Below are 22,784 nucleotides of genomic sequence, written 5' to 3' on the forward strand. Positions count from 1 at the left end.
TTAGATCCACTATGGACTGGACTCTCACACTATTATGTTAGATCCACTATGGACTGGACTCTCACTATTATGTTAGATCCACTATGGACTGGACTCTCACTATTATGTTAGATCCACTATGGACTGGACTCTCACACTATTATGTTAGATCCACTATGGACTGGACTCCCACACTATTATGTTAGATCCACTATGGACTGGACTCTCACTATTATGTTAGATCCACTATGGACTGGACTCTCACACTATTATGTTAGATCCACTATGGACTGGACTCTCACTATTATGTTAGATCCACTATGGACTGGACTCTCACACTTTTATATTAGATCCACTATGGACTGGACTCTCACTATTATGTTAGATCCACTATGGACTGGACTCTCACTATTATGTTAGATCCATTATGGACTGGACTCTCACTATGATGTTAGATCCACTATGGACTGGACTCTCACTATGATGTTAGATCCACAATGGACTGGACTCTCACTTTTATGTGAGATCCACTATGGACTGGACTCTCACTATTATGTGAGAATCACTATGGACTGGACTCTCACTATTATGTTAGATCCACTATGGACTGGACTCTCACTATTATGTTAGATCCACTATGGACTGGACTCTCACTATTATGTTAGATCCACTATGGACTGGACTCTCACACTATTATGTTAGATCCACTATGGACTGGACTCTCACACTATTATGTTAGATCCACTATGGACTGGACTCTCACTATTATGTTAGATCCACTATGGACTGGACTCTCACACTATTATGTTAGATCCACTATGAACTGGACTCTCACTATTATGTTAGATCCACAATGGACTGGACTCTCACTATTATGTTAGATCCACTATGAACTGGACTCTCACTATTATGTTAGATCCACTATGGACTGGACTCTCACACTATTATGTTAGATCCACTATGGACTGGACTCTCACACTATTATGTTAGATCCACTATGGACTGGACTCTCACTATTATGTTAGATCCACTATGGACTGGACTCTCACTATTATGTTAGATCCACTATGGACTGGACTCTCACTATGATGTTAGATCCACTATGGACTGGACTCTCACACTATTATGTTAGATCCACTATGGACTGGACTCTCACTATTATGTTGGATCCATTATGGACTGGACTCTCACTATGATGTTAGATCCACTATGGACTGGACTCTCACTATGATGTTAGATCCACAATGGACTGGACTCTCACTTTTATGTGAGATCCACTATGGACTGGACTCTCACTATTATGTGAGAATCACTATGGACTGGACTCTCACTATTATGTTAGATCCACTATGGACTGGACTCTCACTATTATGTTAGATCCACTATGGACTGGACTCTCACTATTATGTTAGATCCACTATGGACTGGACTCTCACACTATTATGTTAGATCCACTATGGACTGGACTCTCACACTATTATGTTAGATCCACTATGGACTGGACTCTCACTATTATGTTAGATCCACTATGGACTGGACTCTCACACTATTATGTTAGATCCACTATGAACTGGACTCTCACTATTATGTTAGATCCACAATGGACTGGACTCTCACTATTATGTTAGATCCACTATGAACTGGACTCTCACTATTATGTTAGATCCACTATGGACTGGACTCTCACACTATTATGTTAGATCCACTATGGACTGGACTCTCACACTATTATGTTAGATCCACTATGGACTGGACTCTCACTATTATGTTAGATCCACTATGGACTGGACTCTCACTATTATGTTAGATCCACTATGGACTGGACTCTCACTATGATGTTAGATCCACTATGGACTGGACTCTCACTATTATGTTAGATCCACTATGGACTGGACTCTCACTATGATGTTAGATCCACTATGGACTGGACTCTCACTATTATGTTAGATCCACTATGGACTGGACTCTCACACTATTATGTTAGATCCACTATGGACTGGACTCTCACTATTATGTTAGATCCACTATGGACTGGACTCTCACTATTATGTTAGATCCACTATGGACTGGACTCTCACTATTATGTTAGATCCACTATGAACTGGACTCTCACACTATTATGTTAGATCCACTATGGACTGGACTCTCACTATTATGTTAGATCCACTATGGACTGGACTCTCACTATTATGTTAGATCCACTATGGACTGGACTCTCACTAGTATGTTAGATCCACTATGGACTGGACTCTCACTATTATGTTAGATTCACTATGAACTGGACTCTCACTATTATGTTAGATCCACTATGAACTGGACTCTCACTATTATGTTAGATCCACTATGGACTGGACTCTCACTATTATGTTAGATCCACTATGGACTGGACTCTCACAATATTATCTTAGATCCACTATGGCCTGTACTCTCACTATTATGTTCGATCCACAATGGACTGGACTCTCACACTATTATGTTAGATCCACTATGGACTGGACTCTCACACTATTATGTTAGATCCACTATGGCCTGTACTCTCACTATTATGTTCGATCCACAATGGACTGGACTCTCACACTATTATGTTTGATCCACTATGGACTGGACTCTCACACTATTATGTTAGATCCACTATGGACTGGACTCTCACTATTATGTTGGATACATTATGGACTGGACACTCACTATTATGTTAGATCCACTATGGACTGGACTCTCACACTATTATGTTAGATCCACTATGGACTGGACTCTCACTATTATGTTAGATCCACTATGGACTGGACTCTCACTATTATGTTGGATACATTATGGACTGGACTCTCACTATTATGTTAGATCCACTATGGACTGGACTCTCTCACTATTATGTTAGATCCACTATGGACTGGACTCTCTCACTATTATGTTAGATCCACTATGAACTGGACTCTCACTATTATGTTAGATCCACTATGGACTGGACTCTCACTATGATGTTAGGTCCACTATGGACTGGACTCTCACTATTATGTTAGATCCACTATGAACTGGACTCTCACTATTATGTTAGATCCACAATGGACTGGACTCTCACTATTATGTTGGATACATTATGGACTGGACTCTCACTATTATGTTAGATCCACTATGGACTGGACTCTCGCACTATTATGTTAGATCCACTATGGACTGGACTCTCACTATTATGTTAGATCCACTATGGACTGGACTCTCACTATTATGATGGATCCACTATGGACTGGACTCTCACACTATTATGTTAGATCCACTATGGACTGGACTCTCACTATTATGTTGGATCCACTATGGACTGGACTCTCACTATTATGTTAGATCCACTATGGACTGGACTCTCACACTATTATGTTAGATCCACTATGGACTGGACTCTCACTATTATGTTAGATCCACTATGGACTGGACTCTCACTATGATGTTAGATCCACTATGGACTGGACTCTCACACTATTATGTTAGATCCACTATGGACTGGACTCTTACACTATTATGTTAGATCCACTATGGACTGGACTCTCACACTATTATGTTAGATCCACTATGGACTGGACTCTCACACTATTATGTTAGATCCACTATGGACTGGACTCTCACACTATTATGTTAGATCCACTATGGACTGGACTCTCACTATTATGTTGGATACATTATGGACTGGACTCTCACTATTATGTTAGATCCACTATGGACTGGACTCTCACACTATTATGTTAGATCCACCATGGACTGGACTCTCACACTATTATGTTAGATCCACTATGGACTGGACTCTCACTATTATGTTAGATCCACTATGGACTGGACTCTCACACTATTATGTTAGATCCACTATGGACTGGACTCTCACTATTATGTTAGATCCACTATGGACTGAACTCTCACAATATTATGCTAGATCCACTCGACATCCATTGCACCATTGCTGTCGTCCAGAATTCTGGACGACAGCAAAGACTTACAGTGTGTGGAGCAGACGGCGTCCACAAAGTACATCCGAACATGACAAGACAATCAACAATGTCCCCACAAAGAAGGATAGCGTCCGCATAACTTAAATAGTCTGGATTGCTAAAACAAAGCAGGTGTGGGAAATATCGCTCAAAGGAAGACATGAAACTGCTGCAGGAAAATACCAACAAAAAAGGAAAAAGCCACCAAAATAGGAGCGCAAGACAAGAACGAAAACACTACACAAAAGGAAAACAGCAAAAAAGTCCAAATAAGTCAGGGAGTGATGTGACAGGTGGTGACAGTACACCTACTTTGAGACAAGAGCTATAGTGATGCATGCTTGGTTATGTTTTAATGTCCATCCATCCATCCATCTTCTTCCGCTTATCCGAGGTCGGGTCGCGGGGGCAGCAGCCTAAGCAGGGAAGCCCAGACTTCCCTCTCCCCAGCCACTTCGTCCAGCTCTTCCTGTGGGACCCTGAGGCGTTCCCAGGCCAGCCGGGAGACATAGTCTTCCCAACGTGTCCTGGGTCTTCCCCGCGGCCTCCTACCGGTCGGACGTGCCCTAAACACCTCCCTAGGGAGGCGTTCGGGTGGCATCCTGACCAGATGCCCGAACCACCTCATCTGGCTCCTCTCCATGTGGAGGAGCAGCGGCTTTACTTTGAGCTCCCCCCGAATGACAGAGCTTCTCACCCTATCTCTAAGGGAGAGACCCGCCACCCGGCGGAGGAAACTCATTTCGGCCGCTTGTACCCGTGATCTTGTCCTTTCGCTCATAACCCAAAGCTCATGACCATAGGTGAGGATGGGAACGTAGATCGACCGGTAAATTGAGAGCTTTGCCTTCCGGCTCAGCTCCTTCTTCACCACAACGGATCGATACAGCGTCCGCATTACTGAAGACGCCGCACCGATCCGCCTGTCGATCTCACGATCCACTCTTCCCCCACTCGTGAACAAGACTCCGAGGTACTTGAACTCCTCCACTTGGGGCAAGATCTCCTCCCCAACCCGGAGATGGCACTCCACCCTTTTCCCGGCGAGAACCATGGACTCGGACTTGGAGGTGCTGATTCTCATCCCAGTCGCTTCACACTCGGCTGCGAACCGATCCAGCGAGAGCTGAAGATCCTGGCCAGATGAAGCCATCAGGACCACATCATCTGCAAAAAGCAGAGACCTAATACTGCAGCCACCAAACCGGATCCCCTCAACGCCTTGACTGCGCCTGTCCATAAAAGTTCAGAACAGAATGGGTGACAAAGGGCAGCCTTGGCGGAGTCCAACCCTCACTGGAAACGTGTCCGACTTACTGCCGGCAATGCGGACCAAGCTCTGACACTGATCATACAGGGAGCGGACTGCCACAATCAGACAGTCCGATACCCCATACTCTCTGAGCACTCCTCACAGGACTTCCCGAGGGACACGGTCGAATGCCTTCTCCAAGTCCACAAAACACATGTAGACTGGTTGGGCAAACTCCCATGCACCCTCAAGGACCCTGCCCAGAGTATAGAGCTGGTCCACAGTTCCACGACCAGGACGAAAACCACACTGTTCCTCCTGAATCCGAGGTTCGACTATCCGGCGTAGCCTCCTCTCCAGTACACCTGAATAGACCTTACCGGGAAGGCTGAGGAGTGTGATCCCACGATAGTTGGAGCACACCCTCCGGTTCCCCTTCTTTAAAGTCATATCCAACAATTGCGAGAACGACTTTTTACTGTCAACTGAGTTTCGTTTTTTAATGTTTTCTGCTGGTGGTGTGCCTCCGGATTTTTTCAATGAAAAAAATGCGCCTTGGCTCAAAAAAGGTTGAAAAACACTACAATAAAGCACTTCAACAACTAATTGTTTGTAAGTTATCACAAAAGAAACGTTGTATTATGAATGCTGTCTTTCGAGGCCTAACAAGAGGAAGAAGGCTCGTGAAACTCCACCGTGATTTCAACACGGACAGATGGCAGGATCTGCTCAACTTCCAGAGGAACTCTCTTTGAAGTGTTAAACGAACTCTCTCTGAAGTATTTCACAAACTCTCTTCCAACTGTTTGGTGACCGAGGTCAACGCTGTTTACGACCCGCTGCCCTCTTAAATGATAAATAATAAATGATAAATGGGTTGTACTTGTATAGCGCTTTTCTACCTTCAAGGTACTCAAAGCGCTTTGACACTACTTCCACATTTACCCATTCACACACACATTCACACACTGATGGAGGGAGCTGCCATGCAAGGCGCTAACCAGCACCCATCAGGAGCAAGGGTGAAGTGTCTTGCTCAGGACACAACGGACATGACGAGGTTGGTACTAGGTGGGGATTGAACCAGGGACCCTTGGGTTGCGCACGGCCACTCTCCCACTGCGCCACGCCGTCCCTCTTGAAGTCACTGTGGTCAGGAGACGGGAGGGGTTATCCATTTGTCCTCCAACACCTGCCCCAGCTGGATCCAGGAAGAGCCCAAGCCCGAGAAATCCTCTCCTTGATCTTCAAAGCGACCGAAAACAATGACCGTTTTACATACTTCCCATTCCTGCTGTGACATGTGTTGGTGCGTGAACATTGAACATCTGAATAAATAAGGAGACGAAAACCTTCTCCGTCAGAGCGTGGTGCAGGACTGTACAGAGAGTGCAGTGGCCATGTCGCTCCTCAATATTGAGTCCAAATTGAATTCTGTCTCTGTTTGATTCCTTGCCTTTTGTCTTGTTTAATAGATGTCCTCAGTGTTTGAACGTGACAACTAAGCTTTTACTTTCTGTTATTAAAATCAGTTTTTGTTCAACATTCATCCTCTTTGATCCATCACACACCTGGCCGCCCTTCTGCCCGACCAGCACTACACATAGTCACACTAGTTGTGTTACGCCCATTAGGAACCTTCTGTTACTACAAAAAAGGCTATGGTTAGAATTTGATCCTCATTGTGGTTATTCCCCTAAAGTAAGTATTATTTGGTGTGTTCTGCTTCTGACCGTACTCGGAAGCCCGTGCGGGTCTGACCGACGTGCCGCGGATGGAGGAACTCACCTTGACGCGCTCCTCCAGCTTTCCGAATTGAACGGTGCCGTTCACCATCTTGCCGAGGAACTCCTGCTTTTCCTGCTGAAGCGTCGACGCCTAAGGACGGAGGAGAGAGGACAGTCGGACATCTTTGTTTGCAGGGAAACATTGCTCCTGATTATTTCGTTTGCAGAAGACATTCACAGAGGTGTGGACTCGAGTCACATGACTTGGACTCGAGTCAGACTCGAGTCATGAATTTGATGACTTTAGACTCGACTTGACAAAATGTAAAAAGACTTGCAACTCGACTTAGACTTTAACATCAATGACTTGTGACTTCACTTGGACTTGAGCCTTTTGAATTGACATGACTTGCTACTTTCCCCAAAACCCAAAGATGAAAAAGTTATTCGGGAGCGCTCCGCATTTTTCATCGTGTACTTGTCTATCAGCGTTGCGTGTGTCAGCTGGTGTGCTCTCAGTACAACAGCCAATCAAATTACATCTACTTTGTTTTCATCACACAGCATTCATCCAATCAAATTGCAGGACAACCAACGAAGAAGACATGTCCAAACCACACGCCAGTGAACAAAAAATGATACCTAAAATCATTTTGTTTGGGTATAAAAATTACGAGGTGGTCAACACAAAACGGTTTGCAGTATGCAACACATGCGGTTCCAAAATGACTGATGGAGAGGCAACAACTTCCAACTTCGTCCGGCATTTGAAGTTGCACAAAGAACGGTAAGTTTTGAATGTAAGATAACGTTTATTGGCTAAGTAACGTGACTTTTGTTTGCTGTGTAGTTAAATCAGTGAGGCTGTAAACTCACTGCTAACGTTATAACGTTATTGCAAACACGGGAATCTGTTGCAGTTCACTACCTTATTCATACTTTTTGTTCAGTGATTTTTTTTTAAGCAGGGTTACGTTAGTCAATATATCACACGTAACGTTAGACGGCGGTCAGCAGCACCGCGTATTTTAGCCACCTAAAAAAAGACAAAAATAGTGAAATAAAGGTCAGTTAAAATGTATACTATATTATGAATATGTGTACCGTTTTAGCTAGCTTTCTGACATACTGTTGGTTGTTTACCTCAGTGGTCCCCAACCACCGGGCCACGGCCCGGTACTGGTCCGTGGATCGATTGGTATCGGGCCGCACAAGAAATAAATTTTTTTTTTCCTTTTTTTAATTAAATCAACATAAAAAACACAAGATACACTTACAAGTAGTGCACCAACCCAAAACAACTCTCTCCCCCCTTTTGTTCTGGGCATTGAACACGAAGACTCTTCCTTCACTGTTCCGAGTGGCCATGAGAGTCTTGGCAGTGCCTGCCTCCAGTGCTCCAGTGGAGCGAGTTTTCAGCCACGGTGGCATCATACTACGCCCCCATCGTGCACAAATGACTGACAGACTCTTGGCTAATTTGGTCTTTTGCAAATGCAATGCAGCATAGGGCCCTGACATATAAAAAGTACAACTTTTTTGTTATGTTCACGTATATGTCATGTTTTTTCAATGTTAACACTTTTGTACAAATAAGTACATTTGCACTTTATTTTTCAATGTGTTTGTTCTGTAAAGGAATGAGTTAATGTTTAAAATGACTGGTTAATAGTGCTATTATAAAGTGCAATGTCAGCACAATTTTCTTTCCTGCAATTTAAAATGCAATTGTTTTAATAAATAAATACAGCGTTTGAAAAGCATACACAATCTGTGTTAATATATTAGTCTGTGGTTAAAAGGACTTGAAAGGACTCGAAACTCAAAATGCAGGACTTAGGACTTGACTTGAGACTTTCCAGTGTTGACTTTGGACTTGACTCGGGGCTTGCCTGTCTTGACTCGGGACTTGACTCGGACTTGAGGGCAAAGACTTGAGACTTACTTGTGACTTGCAAAACAATGACTTGGTCCCACCTCTGGACATTCACGAACACAGCGGCGCCACATGGCTTTCATGCACACAAATGGCCTCTTTTTTTTACATTTTTATTACAAACCCCGTTTCCATATGAGTTGGGAAATTGTGTTAGATGTAAATATAAACGGAATACAATTATTTGGAAATCATTTTCAAGCCATATTCAGTTGAATATGCTACAAAGACAACATATTTGATGTTCAAACTCATAAACTTTTTTTTTTTTTTTGCAAATAATCATTAACTTTAGAATGTGATGGCAGCAACACGTGACAAAGAAGTTGGGAAAGGTGGCAATAAATACTGATAAAGTTGAGGAATGCTCATCAAACACTTATTTGGAACATCCCACAGGTGTGCAGGCTAATTGGGAACAGGTGGGTGCCATGATTGGGTATAAAAGTAGATTCCATGAAATGCGCAGTCATTCACAAACAAGGATGGGGCGAGGGTCACCACTTTGTCAACAAATACGTGAGCAAATTGTTGAACAGTTTAAGAAAAACCTTTCTCAACCAGCTATTGCAAGGAATTTAGGGAATTCACCATCTACGCTCCGTAATATCATCAAAGGGTTCAGAGAATCTGGAGAAATCACTCCACGTAAGCAGCTAAGCCCGTGACCTTCCATCCCTCAGGCTGTACTGCATCAACAAGCGACATCAGTGTGTAAAGGATATCACCACATGGGCTCAGGAACACCTCAGAAACCCACTGTCAGTAACTACAGTTGATCGCTACATCTGTAAGTGGAAATTAAAACTCTCCTATGCAAGGCGAAAACCGTTTATCAACAACACCTAGAAACGGCCGTCGGCTTCGCTGGGCCTGAGCTCATCTAAGATGGACTGATACAAAGTGGAAAAGTGTTCTGTGGTCTGACGAGTCCACATTTCAAATTGTTTTTGGAAACTGTGGACGTCGTGTCCGCCGGACCAAAGAGGAAAAGAACCATGTTATAGGCGCAAAGTGTAAAATGCAGCATGTGTGATGGTATAGGGGTGTATTAGTGCCCAAGACATGGGTAACTTACACATCTGTGAAGGCGCCATTAATGCTGAAAGGTACATACAGGTTTTGGAGCAACATATGTTGCCATCCAAGCAACGTTACTATGGACGCCCCTGCTTATTTCAGCAAGACAATGCCAAGCCACGTGTTACATCAACGTGGCTTCATAGTAAAAGAGTGCGGGTACTAGACTGGCCTGCCTGTAGTCCAGACCTGTCTCCCATTGAAAATGTGAAGCCTAAAATAGCACAACGGAGACCCCCGGACTGTTGAACAACTTAAGCTGTACATCAAGCAAGAATGGGAAAGAATTCCACCTGAGAAGCTTGTAAAAAGAGCATTACTAGGAAATGGATATCCCAGGAGAGCCCAACTCTGAAGCAATGGATGGAAACAACAATGGACATATATAAAATGGAGAAGATAACTGCCTTTATTAATTATAAATTGGAGACATGTACTTCATTCTGGGAAAACTGGGTCAATTATGTCACGCCCCATAAGCCTGACTTTAATTTCTCTAATTAGTGATTGTACTGCTTAAAAAAAAAAAAATTACTCCCGATATGTGTATATATATATAGATATATATATATCTGTTTATATTCTTTTATTTTATTTCTCATTATTATTATCAATAATGTATTGTCATTTCTTTTTTCTTATTATTTCTTTATTTATTTGATGTATTTGCAAATACTATTTTGTTTTTCTGCTGTTTCTTTCTTTTTTTGGAGGCGGGGGGCGGTATGGTTGGGATATAAACAAAAAATATATATTTTGATATTTAGGGCAGACAATAGATATATGATGTATGTGAATATGATGTAATGGATAGGAATGTCTGATGCTGGATGTCAATAAAAAAAAAATGAAAAAAAAAATAAAATATATATATATATATATATATATATATAGTAGTAGAGTTCAAGTACCTGGGAGTCTTGTTCACGAGTGAGGGAAGAGTGGATCGTGAGATCGACAGGCGGATCGGTGCGGCGTCTTCAGTAATGCGGACGCTGTATCGATCCGTTGTGGTGAAGAAGGAGCTGAGCCGGAAGGCAAAGCTCTCAATTTACCGGTCGATCTATGTTCCCATCCTCACCTATGGTCATGAGCTTTGGGTTATGACCGAAAGGACAAGATCACGGGTACAAGCGGCCCAAATGAGTTTCCTCCGCCGGGTGGCGGGTCTCTCCCTTAGAGATAGGGTGAGAAGCTCTGTCATCCGGGGGGAGCTCAAAGTAAAGCTGCTGCTCCTCCACATGGAGAGGAGCCAGATGAGGTGGTTCGGGCATCTGGTCAGGATGCCACCCGATCGCCTCCCTCGGGAGGTGTTTAGGGCACGTCCGACCGGTAGGAGGCCACGGGGAAGACCCAGGACACGTTGGGAAGACTATGTCTCCCGGCTGGCCTGGGAACGCCTCGGGATCCCCCGGGAGGAGCTGGACCAAGTGGCTGGGGAGAGGGAAGTCTGGGCTTCCCTGCTTAGGCTGCTGCCCCCGCGACCCGACCTCGGATAAGCGGAAGAAGATGGATGGATGGATGGATATATATATATATATATATATATGTTTGTTTGTTTTTTGGTTGATAAAGGACATTATCTTCACCAGACCAGATTGTCAATGAAATTAGATTGTTTAAAAGGTTCTTAAAACCAGGTCCAGTCCAGATTATGTCCAGGTCGGGCTCAGCAACGCACACCTTCATTTATGTAAACTCAAATTAGGGAACACAACAACAAGATTGCATACTGGTATAATCTATAAACAAAATTACATTTTCAAAATAAGCACTTGAGAACTTCCCATCTATTCTTATGTTTTTCTGGCATCATTATCGGTTTCAACCATGTAACTTTCTAAAGTTAAAACATGTTGAATACATGTTTTAAAGAAAGTAATACTAAGTGAATATCTATTTTTGGCCTTAAAAATAAAAATTTTACCGAGTACATACCTGCCAACTTTTGAAATCAGAAAAACCTAGTAGCCAGGGTCCAGGGGCCGCAGGCCCCGGTAGGTCCAGGACAAAGTCCTGGTGGGGGGGTTCAGGCTTCGCCCCCCGACGCAAAATGATTATTAGCATTCAGACAGGTTAAAATGTTGCTAAAACCATCACTTTTCTATCAGTCACAGTGACTTTTCAAAACAAAAATATTACAGCAAAAATCATATGGGTTGATTGACATGTTTATTCTGTAAGCTAACTTCAATAGTTTGAAATTATTTTGACAGTTAATGCCAGTTATCCTGTCAACCTTTCACAAGACTTCAATTTGTTCATTGAAAGTATAAACACTTTTGACAGTAAACAAATGGTAAAACAGTACTAAACAATTCCATTAAAAAAAAAAATTGGTGTCATTATTAACTTTCTGTCCAAGCTTGTATAATCTACTGCCTTGTTCAATTGTAAAAAATATTCTGTGCCTAAAATTCACATTTCTATCACAATTATCATACTGTAAACATGGTAAGCTAACTTCATTAAAATCAATAGTCCTGTCAATAGCATGGAATTACAATTCAAATGTAGTTTTTTTGTAAGCCTTTCAAAAGAATTCAAAATATGAAAAATTAATGAAAATTAATTGAAGCCATCAGACACTTGAAAAGTGGCACATCACATCTCTAATGTAATCATTTGAACTTTTCAACAGAAATAGCACTGCAAAAATATTAAGGACATACTTCTGTATTTTGGTAGTTATGCTGTCAACATTTAACAAGATTTCTTCAACTTGGACTTGAAAGCATAAATAGTATAAACACTTTTAACAGTATAACAGTACTAAACAATTCCAATAGATAACATTGGTGTCAATACCTTTTTGTGGCTAAAATCCGAAAAACGTTGAAAGTTTTCAACTTGTATCGCTAGCAACGGCATTAGACTTGTGTTTTTTTGTCCCAACGTGGTCTTTTACATCGCTAATTCCTCCGTGTCCGATCGAAAAATCTTGTCTGCACAAGGTGCAATTCGCGTAGTTTTCACCCTTTTTGGAACGGATAATTATTCCCGGATAGGCTTTTGAATTATTCTTCACAGAATGACTGCAGTTTTCTTTTCGGTTTAAGCAGGCCCGGCCCTAACCAATCTGGCGCCCTAGGCAAGGTTTTAGGTGGCGCCCCCCCCACCTTTTTTTTTTTTTTTTTACTTACAACTATACCTAATATATAAAGGGGTGGAAAAGTGACTATTACCTGCAGGGCAAACATTAGCTAACCAGAAGGCAATAACAATGTAAACAAAAAACACCTGCTTAAAAGATCTACCGGTAATACAAATGTCCCTGAGGAATGTAAGGTGGGAGTACTGTAATTACCTAACATTACATTATTATTTTCCATAACAATTTATCCCCCTCCACAATATTAACCCGACGTTAAAACAGAACTAGCTATTTATTGATTAGCAATTGCCGAATCATGTAACATTAGCTTAATGCTAAAAAGCCAGCTACTATCACATTCTGTAAGAGACAAATAATTTCATGTAGGCTAACGTTACCTACATGCTACCTCTGTCTTTTCTCGTTTCTCCTCCTCTTCTTTTCTCTTTTTTCTTCCCTGGGCACCTGACAGTTTTGGCCGTTTTGACATCTTGTGTTGATTTTTTTGATGTGGTGACGTCCAAAAAGAGTCATGATACGGGAAGGGAGGGGGCGCACCGTGCGGGGGAAGGGGGGGCGTAATGTTGTAACAAATAATATTTCTATTAAATAGGCTTTACTTTGCATTTTAATTAACGTGGGATTATTTTTTGTATTTACAAATAATAGCACCAACTTTTTTTTTTTTTTTTTTTCTCCAATATTTGTGGCACTGGCGTGGCGCCCCCTGATGGACGGCGCCCTTAGCATTTGCCTATACGGCCTATGCCATGGGCCGGCCCTGGGTTTAAGACTCGTTTGCGATTTTTCTCCGGCTGATTCCATGATCGTTCGCTCGTTTGGAAACAATGGGCAACAGGTGCCTCGTGCTTGGCAGCGGTGCTATAAATAGCCTCGCGCATGGCATTCGGAATGGCTCGATAGGAAGTTACGGGAAGCAGTGACGATTATCATTGTTGTTACGCGATTTCGTGAATAAAACTTAAAAAAAAACCAATTTTTTTAATTAATGAAAAACCGTATTTTTTATCACTGCAACCGTAACCCGGAATAGGTTGATGAAAACCGTACTAATTACGGGAAAACCGGAGTAGTTGGCAGGTATGCGAGTACCGTATTTTCCGCACTATTAGCCGCACCTAAAAACCACAAATTTACTCAAAAGCTGACAGTGCGCCTTTTAACCCGGTGCGCTTTATATATGGATAAATATTAAGATTCATTTTCATAAAGTTTCGATCTCGCAACTTCGGTAAACAGCCGCCATCTTTTTTCCCGGTAGAACAGGAAGCGCTTCTTCTTCTACGCAAGCAACCGCCAAGGTAAGCACCCGCCCCCATAGAACAGGAAGCGCTTCTTCTTCTACTGTAAGCAACCACCCGCCCGCGTAGAAGAAGAAAAAGCGCGCGGATATACCGTACGTTTCATTTCCTTTGTGTGTTTACATCTGTAAAGACCACAAAATGGCTCCTACTAAGCGACAAGGATCCGGTTCATGAAAAGACGCAATCTCTCCATCCACACACGGATTACTACCGTATTTCACAGCAACTGATATTCCTGTGAACCGCACTGTGGATACAACGGGAGCACGTACGGTGAATATTCGCACCACAGGGAATGAGAAGTCATCCTTCACTGTGGTTCTAGCTTGCCATGCTAATGGCCAGAAACTTCCACCCATGGTGATATTCAAAAGGAAGACCTTGCCAAAAGAGACCTTTCCAGCCGGCGTCATCATAAAAGCTAACTCGAAGGGATGGATGAAGAAAAGATGAGCGAGTGTTTAAGTTAAGTTTAAGTTTACGCGAAGAGGCCGGGTGGCTTTTTTCACGCAGCTCTGTCCATGTTGATATACGTATGTTTGTGATTGCACATTTGCGTACATTTTGGGAGTGAACAGAGTTGTTAGAACGCTGGTTTTTAATATATTATTAAAGTTTGACTGACCTATCTGACTGTTTTTTTGACATTCCTTTAGCGCAGTTAGATGCGGCTTACAACACCGGGCGGCTTATAGGTGGACAAAGTTTTGAAATATGCCGTTCATTGAAGGCGCGGCTTTTAACCCAGGGCGCCTTATGGTGCGGAAAATACGGTAATATTAAGATTCATTTTCATAAAGTTTCGGTCTCGCAACTACGGTAAACAGCCGCCATCTTTTTTCCCCGTAGAAGAGGAAGTGCTTCTTCTTCTACGCAAGCAACCGCCAAGGTAAGCACCCGCCCCCATAGAACAAGAAGCGCTTCTTCTTCTACTGTAAGCAACCACCCGCCCCCATAGAAGAAGAAGAAGCGCGCGGATATTACGTTTAATTTCCTTTGTGTGTTTACATCTGTAAAGACCACAAAATGGCTCCTACTAAGCGACAGGTTTCCGGTTCATGAAAAGACGCAATCTCTCCATCCGCACACGGACTACTATTTCACAGCAACTGCCTAAAGACTTTCAAGAAAAGCTGGCTCCTTTCCGTGCATATTGTAAAAACAAGATAGCTGAAAAAAAGATCCGGCCAGAGAACATTATCAACATGGACGAGGTTCCACTGACTTTTGATATTCCTGTGAACCGCACTGTGGATACAACGGGAGCACGTACGGTGAATATTCGCACCACAGGGAATGAGAAGTCATCCTTCACTGTGGTTCTAGCTTGCCATGCTAATGGCCAGAAACTTCCACCCATGGTGATATTCAAAAGGAAGACCTTGCCAAAAGAGACCTTTCCAGCCGGCGTCATCATAAAAGCTAACTCGAAGGGATGGATGGATGAAGAAAAGATGAGCGAGTGGTTAAGGGAAGTTTACGCGAAGAGGCCGGGTGGCTTTTTTCACGCAGCTCCGTCCATGTTGATATACGACTCCATGCGCGCCCACATCACAGATGGTGTCAAAAAACAAGTGAAGCACACAAATACAACACTCGCCGTCATTCCGGGTGGATTAACCAAAGAACTCCAACCGCTGGAAGCACCCGCCCCCATAGAACAAGAAGCGCTTCTTCTTCTACTGTAAGCAACCACCCGCCCCCGTAGAAGAAGAAGAAGCGCGCGGATATTACGTTTCATTTCCTTTGTGTGTTTACATCTGTAAAGACCACAAAATGGCTCCTACTAAGCGACAGGTTTCCGGTTCATGAAAAGACGCAATCTCTCCATCCGCACACGGACTACTATTTCACAGCAACTGCCTAAAGACTTTCAAGAAAAGCTGGCTACTTTCCGTGCATATTGAAAAAACAAGATAGCTGAAAAAAAGATCCGGCCAGAGAACATTATCAACATGGACGAGGTTCCACTGACTTTTGATATTCCTGTGAACCGCACTGTGGATACAACGGGAGCACGTACGGTGAATATTCGCACCACAGGGAATGAGAAGTCATCCTTCACTGTGGTTCTAGCTTGCCATGCTAATGGCCAGAAACTTCCACCCATGGTGATATTCAAAAGGAAGACCTTGCCAAAAGAGACCTTTCCAGCCGGCGTCATCATAAAAGCTAACTCGAAGGGATGGATGGATGAAGAAAAGATGAGCGAGTGGTTAAGGTAAGTTTACGCGAAGAGGCCGGGTGGCTTTTTTCACGCAGCTCCGTCCATGTTGATATACGACTCCATGCGCGCCCACATCACGCTGGTTTTTAATATATTATTAAAGTTTGACTGACCTATTTGACTGTTTTTTTGACATTCCTTTAGCGCAGTTAGATGCGGCTTATAACACGGGGCGGCTTATAGGTGGACAAAGTTTTGAAATATGCCGTTCATTGAAGGCGCGGCTTATAACCCGGGGCGCCTTATGGTGCGGAAAATACGGTACTATAATTAAATTGACTAAATCATGACTGTCAATGAACTTTCCTAAGTTAACAGAAACCACATCGAGCTTCCACCCAAAACAAAGACACAATATGAATATATATGACACAAATGGCCTCTTATCGCGGTCCCACCCCGGCCAGTCTGACCTTCTACACATGACAGGCTGCAGCTGGCTCAAACAGTCTGAATGTGTTGACATTTGCCAGACACGCTCCATCTAACTGATGCCATTAGGATGCACTAACTTCACCATGTTGACATGTTTCTAACAGCTTCTTCTTCCCATGATCAACAATCAGTCACTCCTCGCCCTGACTCAATGCCAGCACGTCTCATCTCAGCGCTGCTTAGCAAGTCAAATGCTTTGTACAAGTGTGCTCCAAAAATCAAGTCAGTCTTGCTGTGAGTGGGCGAAGGCGTCCTCGCCGCTGGCCTGCAGGCGAACAAGGAGCACTCATTGCCGATTCAGAACCGTCTCCGAGACCTTAGCTATGATTGCAAAACGTTTACTCGGCACTCTGAGCGGCACCTTTGCACAGCCATTGTCATAAATCATTGCACGTTTTAACACTGTGAAACCTTGTCAGGCTATAAATCTTCCATTCACAAGTCTCATCAGGACTGGGCTTTTGTCCTGCATTTGAAGGCAGACAACACAGTGAAGGCCGTCCTAAGTCCAAAGTCTACCGTATTTTCCGCACCATAAGGCGCCCTGGGTTATAAGCCGCGCCTTCAATGAACGGCATATTTCAAAACTTTGTCCACCTATAAGCCGCCCGGTGTTGTAAGCCGCATCTAACTGCGCTAAAGGAATGTCAAAAAAACAGTCAAATAGGTCAGTCAAACTTTAATAATATATTAAAAACCAGCGTGATGTGGGCGTGCATGGAGTCGTATATCAACATGGACGGAGCTGCGTGAAAAAAGCCACCCGGCCTCTTCGCGTAAACTTAAACTTACCTTAACCACTCGCTCATCTTCATCCATCCATCCCTTCGAGTTAGCTTTTATGATGACGCCGGCTGGAAAGGTCTCTTTTGGCAAGGTCTTCCTTTTGAATATCACCATGGGTGGAAGTTTCTGGCCATTAGCACGGCAAGCTAGAACCACAGTGAAGGACGACTTCTCATTCCCTGTGGTGCGAATATTCACCGTACGTGCTCCCGTTGTATCCACAGTGCGGTTCACAGGAATATCAAAAGTCAGTGGAACCTCGTCCATGTTGATAATGTTCTCTGGCCGGATCTTTTTTTCAGCTATCTTGTTTTTACAATATGCACGGAAAGTAGCCAGCTTTTCTTGAAAGTCTTTAGGCAGTTGCTGTGAAATAGTAGTCCGTGTGCAGATGGAGAGATTGCGTCTTTTCATGAACCGGATCCCTGTCGTTTAGTAGGAGCCATTTTGTGGTCTTTACAGATGTAAACACACAAAGGAAATGAAACGTACGGTAATATCCGCGCGCTTTTTCTTCTTCTACGCGGGCGGGTGGTTGCTTACAGTAGAAGAAGAAGCGCTTCCTGTTCTATGGGGGCGGGTGCTTACCTTGGCGGTTGCTTGCGTAGAAGAAGAAGCACTTCCTCTTCTACGGGGAAAAAAGATGGCGGCTGTTTACCGTAGTTGCGAGACCGAAACTTTATGAAAATGAATCTTAATATTAATCCATATATAAAGCGCACCGGGTTAAAAGCCGCACTGTCAGCTTTTGAGTAAATTTGTGGTTTTTAGGTGCGGCTAATAGTGCGGAAAATACGGTACTTAAAATGTGCTGCTACTTTGTCACAATTCAACCAAAGACCTTTGCAAGTCCTGAAAATGGTTTCAATACGACAGCATACAGAGATGAGAGAAAGAGCAGATTACTTGTTTAAATGTCGTCAAACATTAAAGCTGTTTGCACAAAAGTTAAGCAGTTTTATATTACCTATTGTTCACAATCAAAATGACAGACAAAAACAAATGTATTTTATGATTTTAAAGATAAATATCGCTTGTTGTAGCTTTCAAAGTCTCTAAAACAACTTCAAAACCCTCCATCAATGTTTTGTATACACACTGCAGGTATATATACAGGTAAAAGCGAGTAAATTAGAATATTTTGGAAAAACTTGATTTATTTCAGTAATTGCATTCAAAAGGTGTAACTTGTACATTATATTTATTCATTGCACACAGACTGATGCATTCAAATGTTTATTTCATTTAATTTTGATGATTTGAAGTGGCAACAAATGAAAATCCAAAATTCTGTGTGTCACAAAATTAGAATATTACTTAAGGCTAATACAAAAAAGGGATTTTTAGAAATGTTGGCCAACTGAAAAGTATGACAATGAAAAATATGAGCATGTACAATACTCAATACTTGGTTGGAGCTCCTTTTGCCTCAATTACTGCGTTAATGCGGCGTGGCATGGAGTCGATGAGTTTCTGGCACTGCTCAGGTGTTATGAGAGCCCAGGTTGCTCTGATAGTGGCCTTCAACTCTTCTGCGTTTTTGGGTCTGGCATTCTGCATCTTCCTTTTCACAATACCCCACAGATTTTCTATGGGGCTAAGGTCAGGGGAGTTGGCGGGCCAATTTAGAACAGAAATACCATGGTCCGTAAACCAGGCACGGGTAGATTTTGCGCTGTGTGCAGGCGCCAAGTCCTGTTGGAACTTGAAATCTCCATCTCCATAGAGCAGGTCAGCAGCAGGAAGCATGAAGTGCTCTAAAACTTGCTGGTAGACGGCTGCGTTGACCCTGGATCTCAGGAAACAGAGTGGACCGACACCAGCAGATGACATGGCACCCCAAACCATCACCCAACCATGCAAATTTTGCATTTCCTTCGGAAATCGAGGTCCCAGAGTCTGGAGGAAGACAGGAGAGGCACAGGATCCACGTTGCCTGAAGTCTAGTGTAAAGTTTCCACCATCAGTGATGGTTTGGGGTGCCATGTCATCTGCTGGTGTCGGTCCACTCTGTTTCCTGAGATCCAGGGTCAACGCAGCCGTCTACCAGCAAGTTTTAGAGCACTTCATGCTTCCTGCTGCTGACCTGCTCTATGGAGATGGAGATTTCAAGTTCCAACAGGACTTGGCGCCTGCACACAGCGCAAAATCTACCCGTGCCTGGTTTACGGACCATGGTATTTCTGTTCTAAATTGGCCCGCCAACTCCCCTGACCTTAGCCCCATAGAAAATCTGTGGGGTATTGTGAAAAGGAAGATGCAGAATGCCAGACCCAAAAACGCAGAAGAGTTGAAGGCCACTATCAGAGCAACCTGGGCTCTCATAACACCTGAGCAGTGCCAGAAACTCATGGACTCCATGCCACGCCGCATTAACGCAGTAATTGAGGCAAAAGGAGCTCCAACCAAGTATTGAGTATTGTACATGCTCATATTTTTCATTTTCATACTTTTCAGTTGGCCAACATTTCTAAAAATCCCTTTTTTGTATTAGCCTTAAGTAATATTCTAATTTTGTGACACACGGAATTTTGGATTTTCATTTGTTGCCACTTCAAATCATCAAAATTAAATGAAATAAACATTTGAATGCATCAGTCTGTGTGCAATGAATAAATATAATGTACAAGTTACACCTTTTGAATGCAATTACTGAAATAAATCAAGTTTTTCAAAATATTCTAATTTACTGGCTTTTACCTGTATATGTCATGTCTGTGTGATCATGTTTTGTTTTAGTCATGTTTTGTTTTAGTTATTGGACTCTTTAATTTCTGGCTTTTCACTCCCTTGTCTTGTTTCCATGATTACCCATTAGTTTCACCTGTTCCACGTTTGGACTCACTGTGCACTCTTGTTTGTCACCATAGCAACCCATTAGTTTTCACCTGTCACGTCACGCACCTGTTTCACGTTTTGAGTCACGCACCTGTTTTCGTTAATCATGTCTGTAGTATTTAAGTTCATTGTTTTTCAGTTTGTCTTTCTGGTGACATCCCCACAATTATGCTCTACACACTCTTCATCCTCTTAGATCCTGCTTCATGTCCCATGCCAAAGTAAGTTTTTGTTCCATGTTTATAGTCTTTTTGTTTTTCATAGTTTGTTCTCCGCCATTGTGCGCGCCTTTTGTTTACTTCCTTGTTTTGTAGTTATAGTGTTAAATAAAAATGTACCTTCATTCCCGTCTCGCCCGAGCCAACTTTCCGTTGCATCCCGGAAAAGCAAACACCCCGGACCAAGTCATGACAATATATATATAATGTAGTAACAGACACCTTCATAACAATGTGTGTATGTATGTTTATATGTATAAACTTACATATACATATCTACATATATATAATATTATAATAATATATACAAACCCCGTTTCCATATGAGTTGGGAAATTGTGTAAGCTGTAAATATAAACGGAATACAATTATTTGCAAATCATTTTCAACCCATATTCAGTTGAATATGCTACAAAGACAACATATTTGATGTTCAAACTGATAAACATTTTTTTTTTTTGCAAATAATTATTAACTTTAGAATTTGATGCCAGCAAAAACGTGACAAAGAAGTTGGGAAAGGTGGCAATAAATACTGATAAAGTTGAGGAATGCTCATCAAACACTTATTTGGAACATCCCACAGGTGTGCAGGCTAATTGGGAACAGGTGGGTGCCATGATTGGGTATAAAAACAGCTTCCCAAAAAATGCTCAGTCTTTCACAAGAAAGGACGGGGCGAGGTACACCCCTTTGTCCACAACTGCGTGAGCAAATAGTCAAACAGTTTAAGAACAACGTTTCTCAAAGTGCAATTGCAAGAAATTTAGGGATTTCAACATCTACGCTCCATAATATCATCAAAAGGTTCAGAGAATCTGGAGAAATCACTCCACGTAAGCGGCATGGCCGGAAACCAACATTGAATGACCGTGACCTTCCATCCCTCAGACGGCACTGTATCAAAAACCGACATCAATCTCTTAAGGATATCACCACATGGGCTCAGGAACACTTCAGAAAACCACTGTCACTAAATACAGTTGGTCGCTACATCTGTAAGTGCAAGTTAAAGCTCTACTACGCAAAGCCAAAGCCATTTATCAACAACACCCAGAAACGCCGCCGGCTTCTCTGGGCCCGAGATCATCTAAGATGGACTCATGTGTGGTCTGACGAGTCCACATTTCAAATTGTTTTTGGAAATATTCGACATCGTGTCATCCGGACCAAAGGGGAAGCGAACCATCCAGACTGTTATCGACGCAAAGTTGAAAAGCCAGCATGTGTGATGGTATGGGGGTGCATTAGTGGCCAAGGCATGGGTAACTTACACATCTGTGAAGGCACCATTAATGCTGAAAGGTACATACAGGTTTTGGAACAACATATGTTGCCATCTAAGCGCCGTCTTTTTCATGGACGCCCCTGCTTTTTTCAGCAAGACAATGCCAAGCCACATTCAGCACGTGTTACAACAGCGTGGCTTTGTAAAAAAAAGAGTGCGGGTACTGTCGGAGGAAGATATTTACATATATCCGAATTTAAGTTGTACTTCTTTTATTTCATAGTCATATTTGAAAACAGCTCGTGTTTTCCATTTATTCTCTTTCTGTTTCTCTGCAAGTAAACTGTGTGTGTTAACCTTGAGTTCTTTGGAATGTGTTTTGACTAGCATTTGTTTTGTCTACAGAGAGGGGACAAGAGAGATGGTTTTGGGGTTGGGAAGACAGACCATTTTGGCGGCGCGATAGAATGTTCTATGCTGGACTGGTCTCAATCAATATATCAGCAAAGCTTTGCCAATATATTACAAAATACCTATTCTGTCTCTGGTGGTTTTTTCAACTCAGCTTTAAGTGTCGTAAAGAGCTTGGGGGCGACTTGTGACTTGAATTCCCTGGGAGGAACAACTGGTCCAAAACGCAACAGTACTTTCCTAGCCCACCTGCAGTCCAGACCTGTCTCCCATCGAA

General features: G+C 42.7%; 1 protein-coding gene across 1 annotated transcript in view; it reads right to left on the reverse strand.

Moving 5' to 3' along the window:
- The window catches only part of LOC133608239 (centrosomal protein of 89 kDa-like), a 150,462-nt gene that overhangs the window by 74,441 nt on the left and 53,237 nt on the right, over positions 1–22,784 (reverse strand). The window contains exon 15 of the mRNA XM_061963443.2: positions 6,991–7,080. Coding sequence (XP_061819427.1) covers positions 6,991–7,080 — 90 coding nt within the window. The remainder of the gene's footprint in view (positions 1–6,990; positions 7,081–22,784) is intronic.

Source organism: Nerophis lumbriciformis, linkage group LG06 (assembly GCF_033978685.3).
Source record: "Nerophis lumbriciformis linkage group LG06, RoL_Nlum_v2.1, whole genome shotgun sequence".
Classification (NCBI taxonomy): Eukaryota; Metazoa; Chordata; class Actinopteri; order Syngnathiformes; family Syngnathidae; genus Nerophis; species Nerophis lumbriciformis.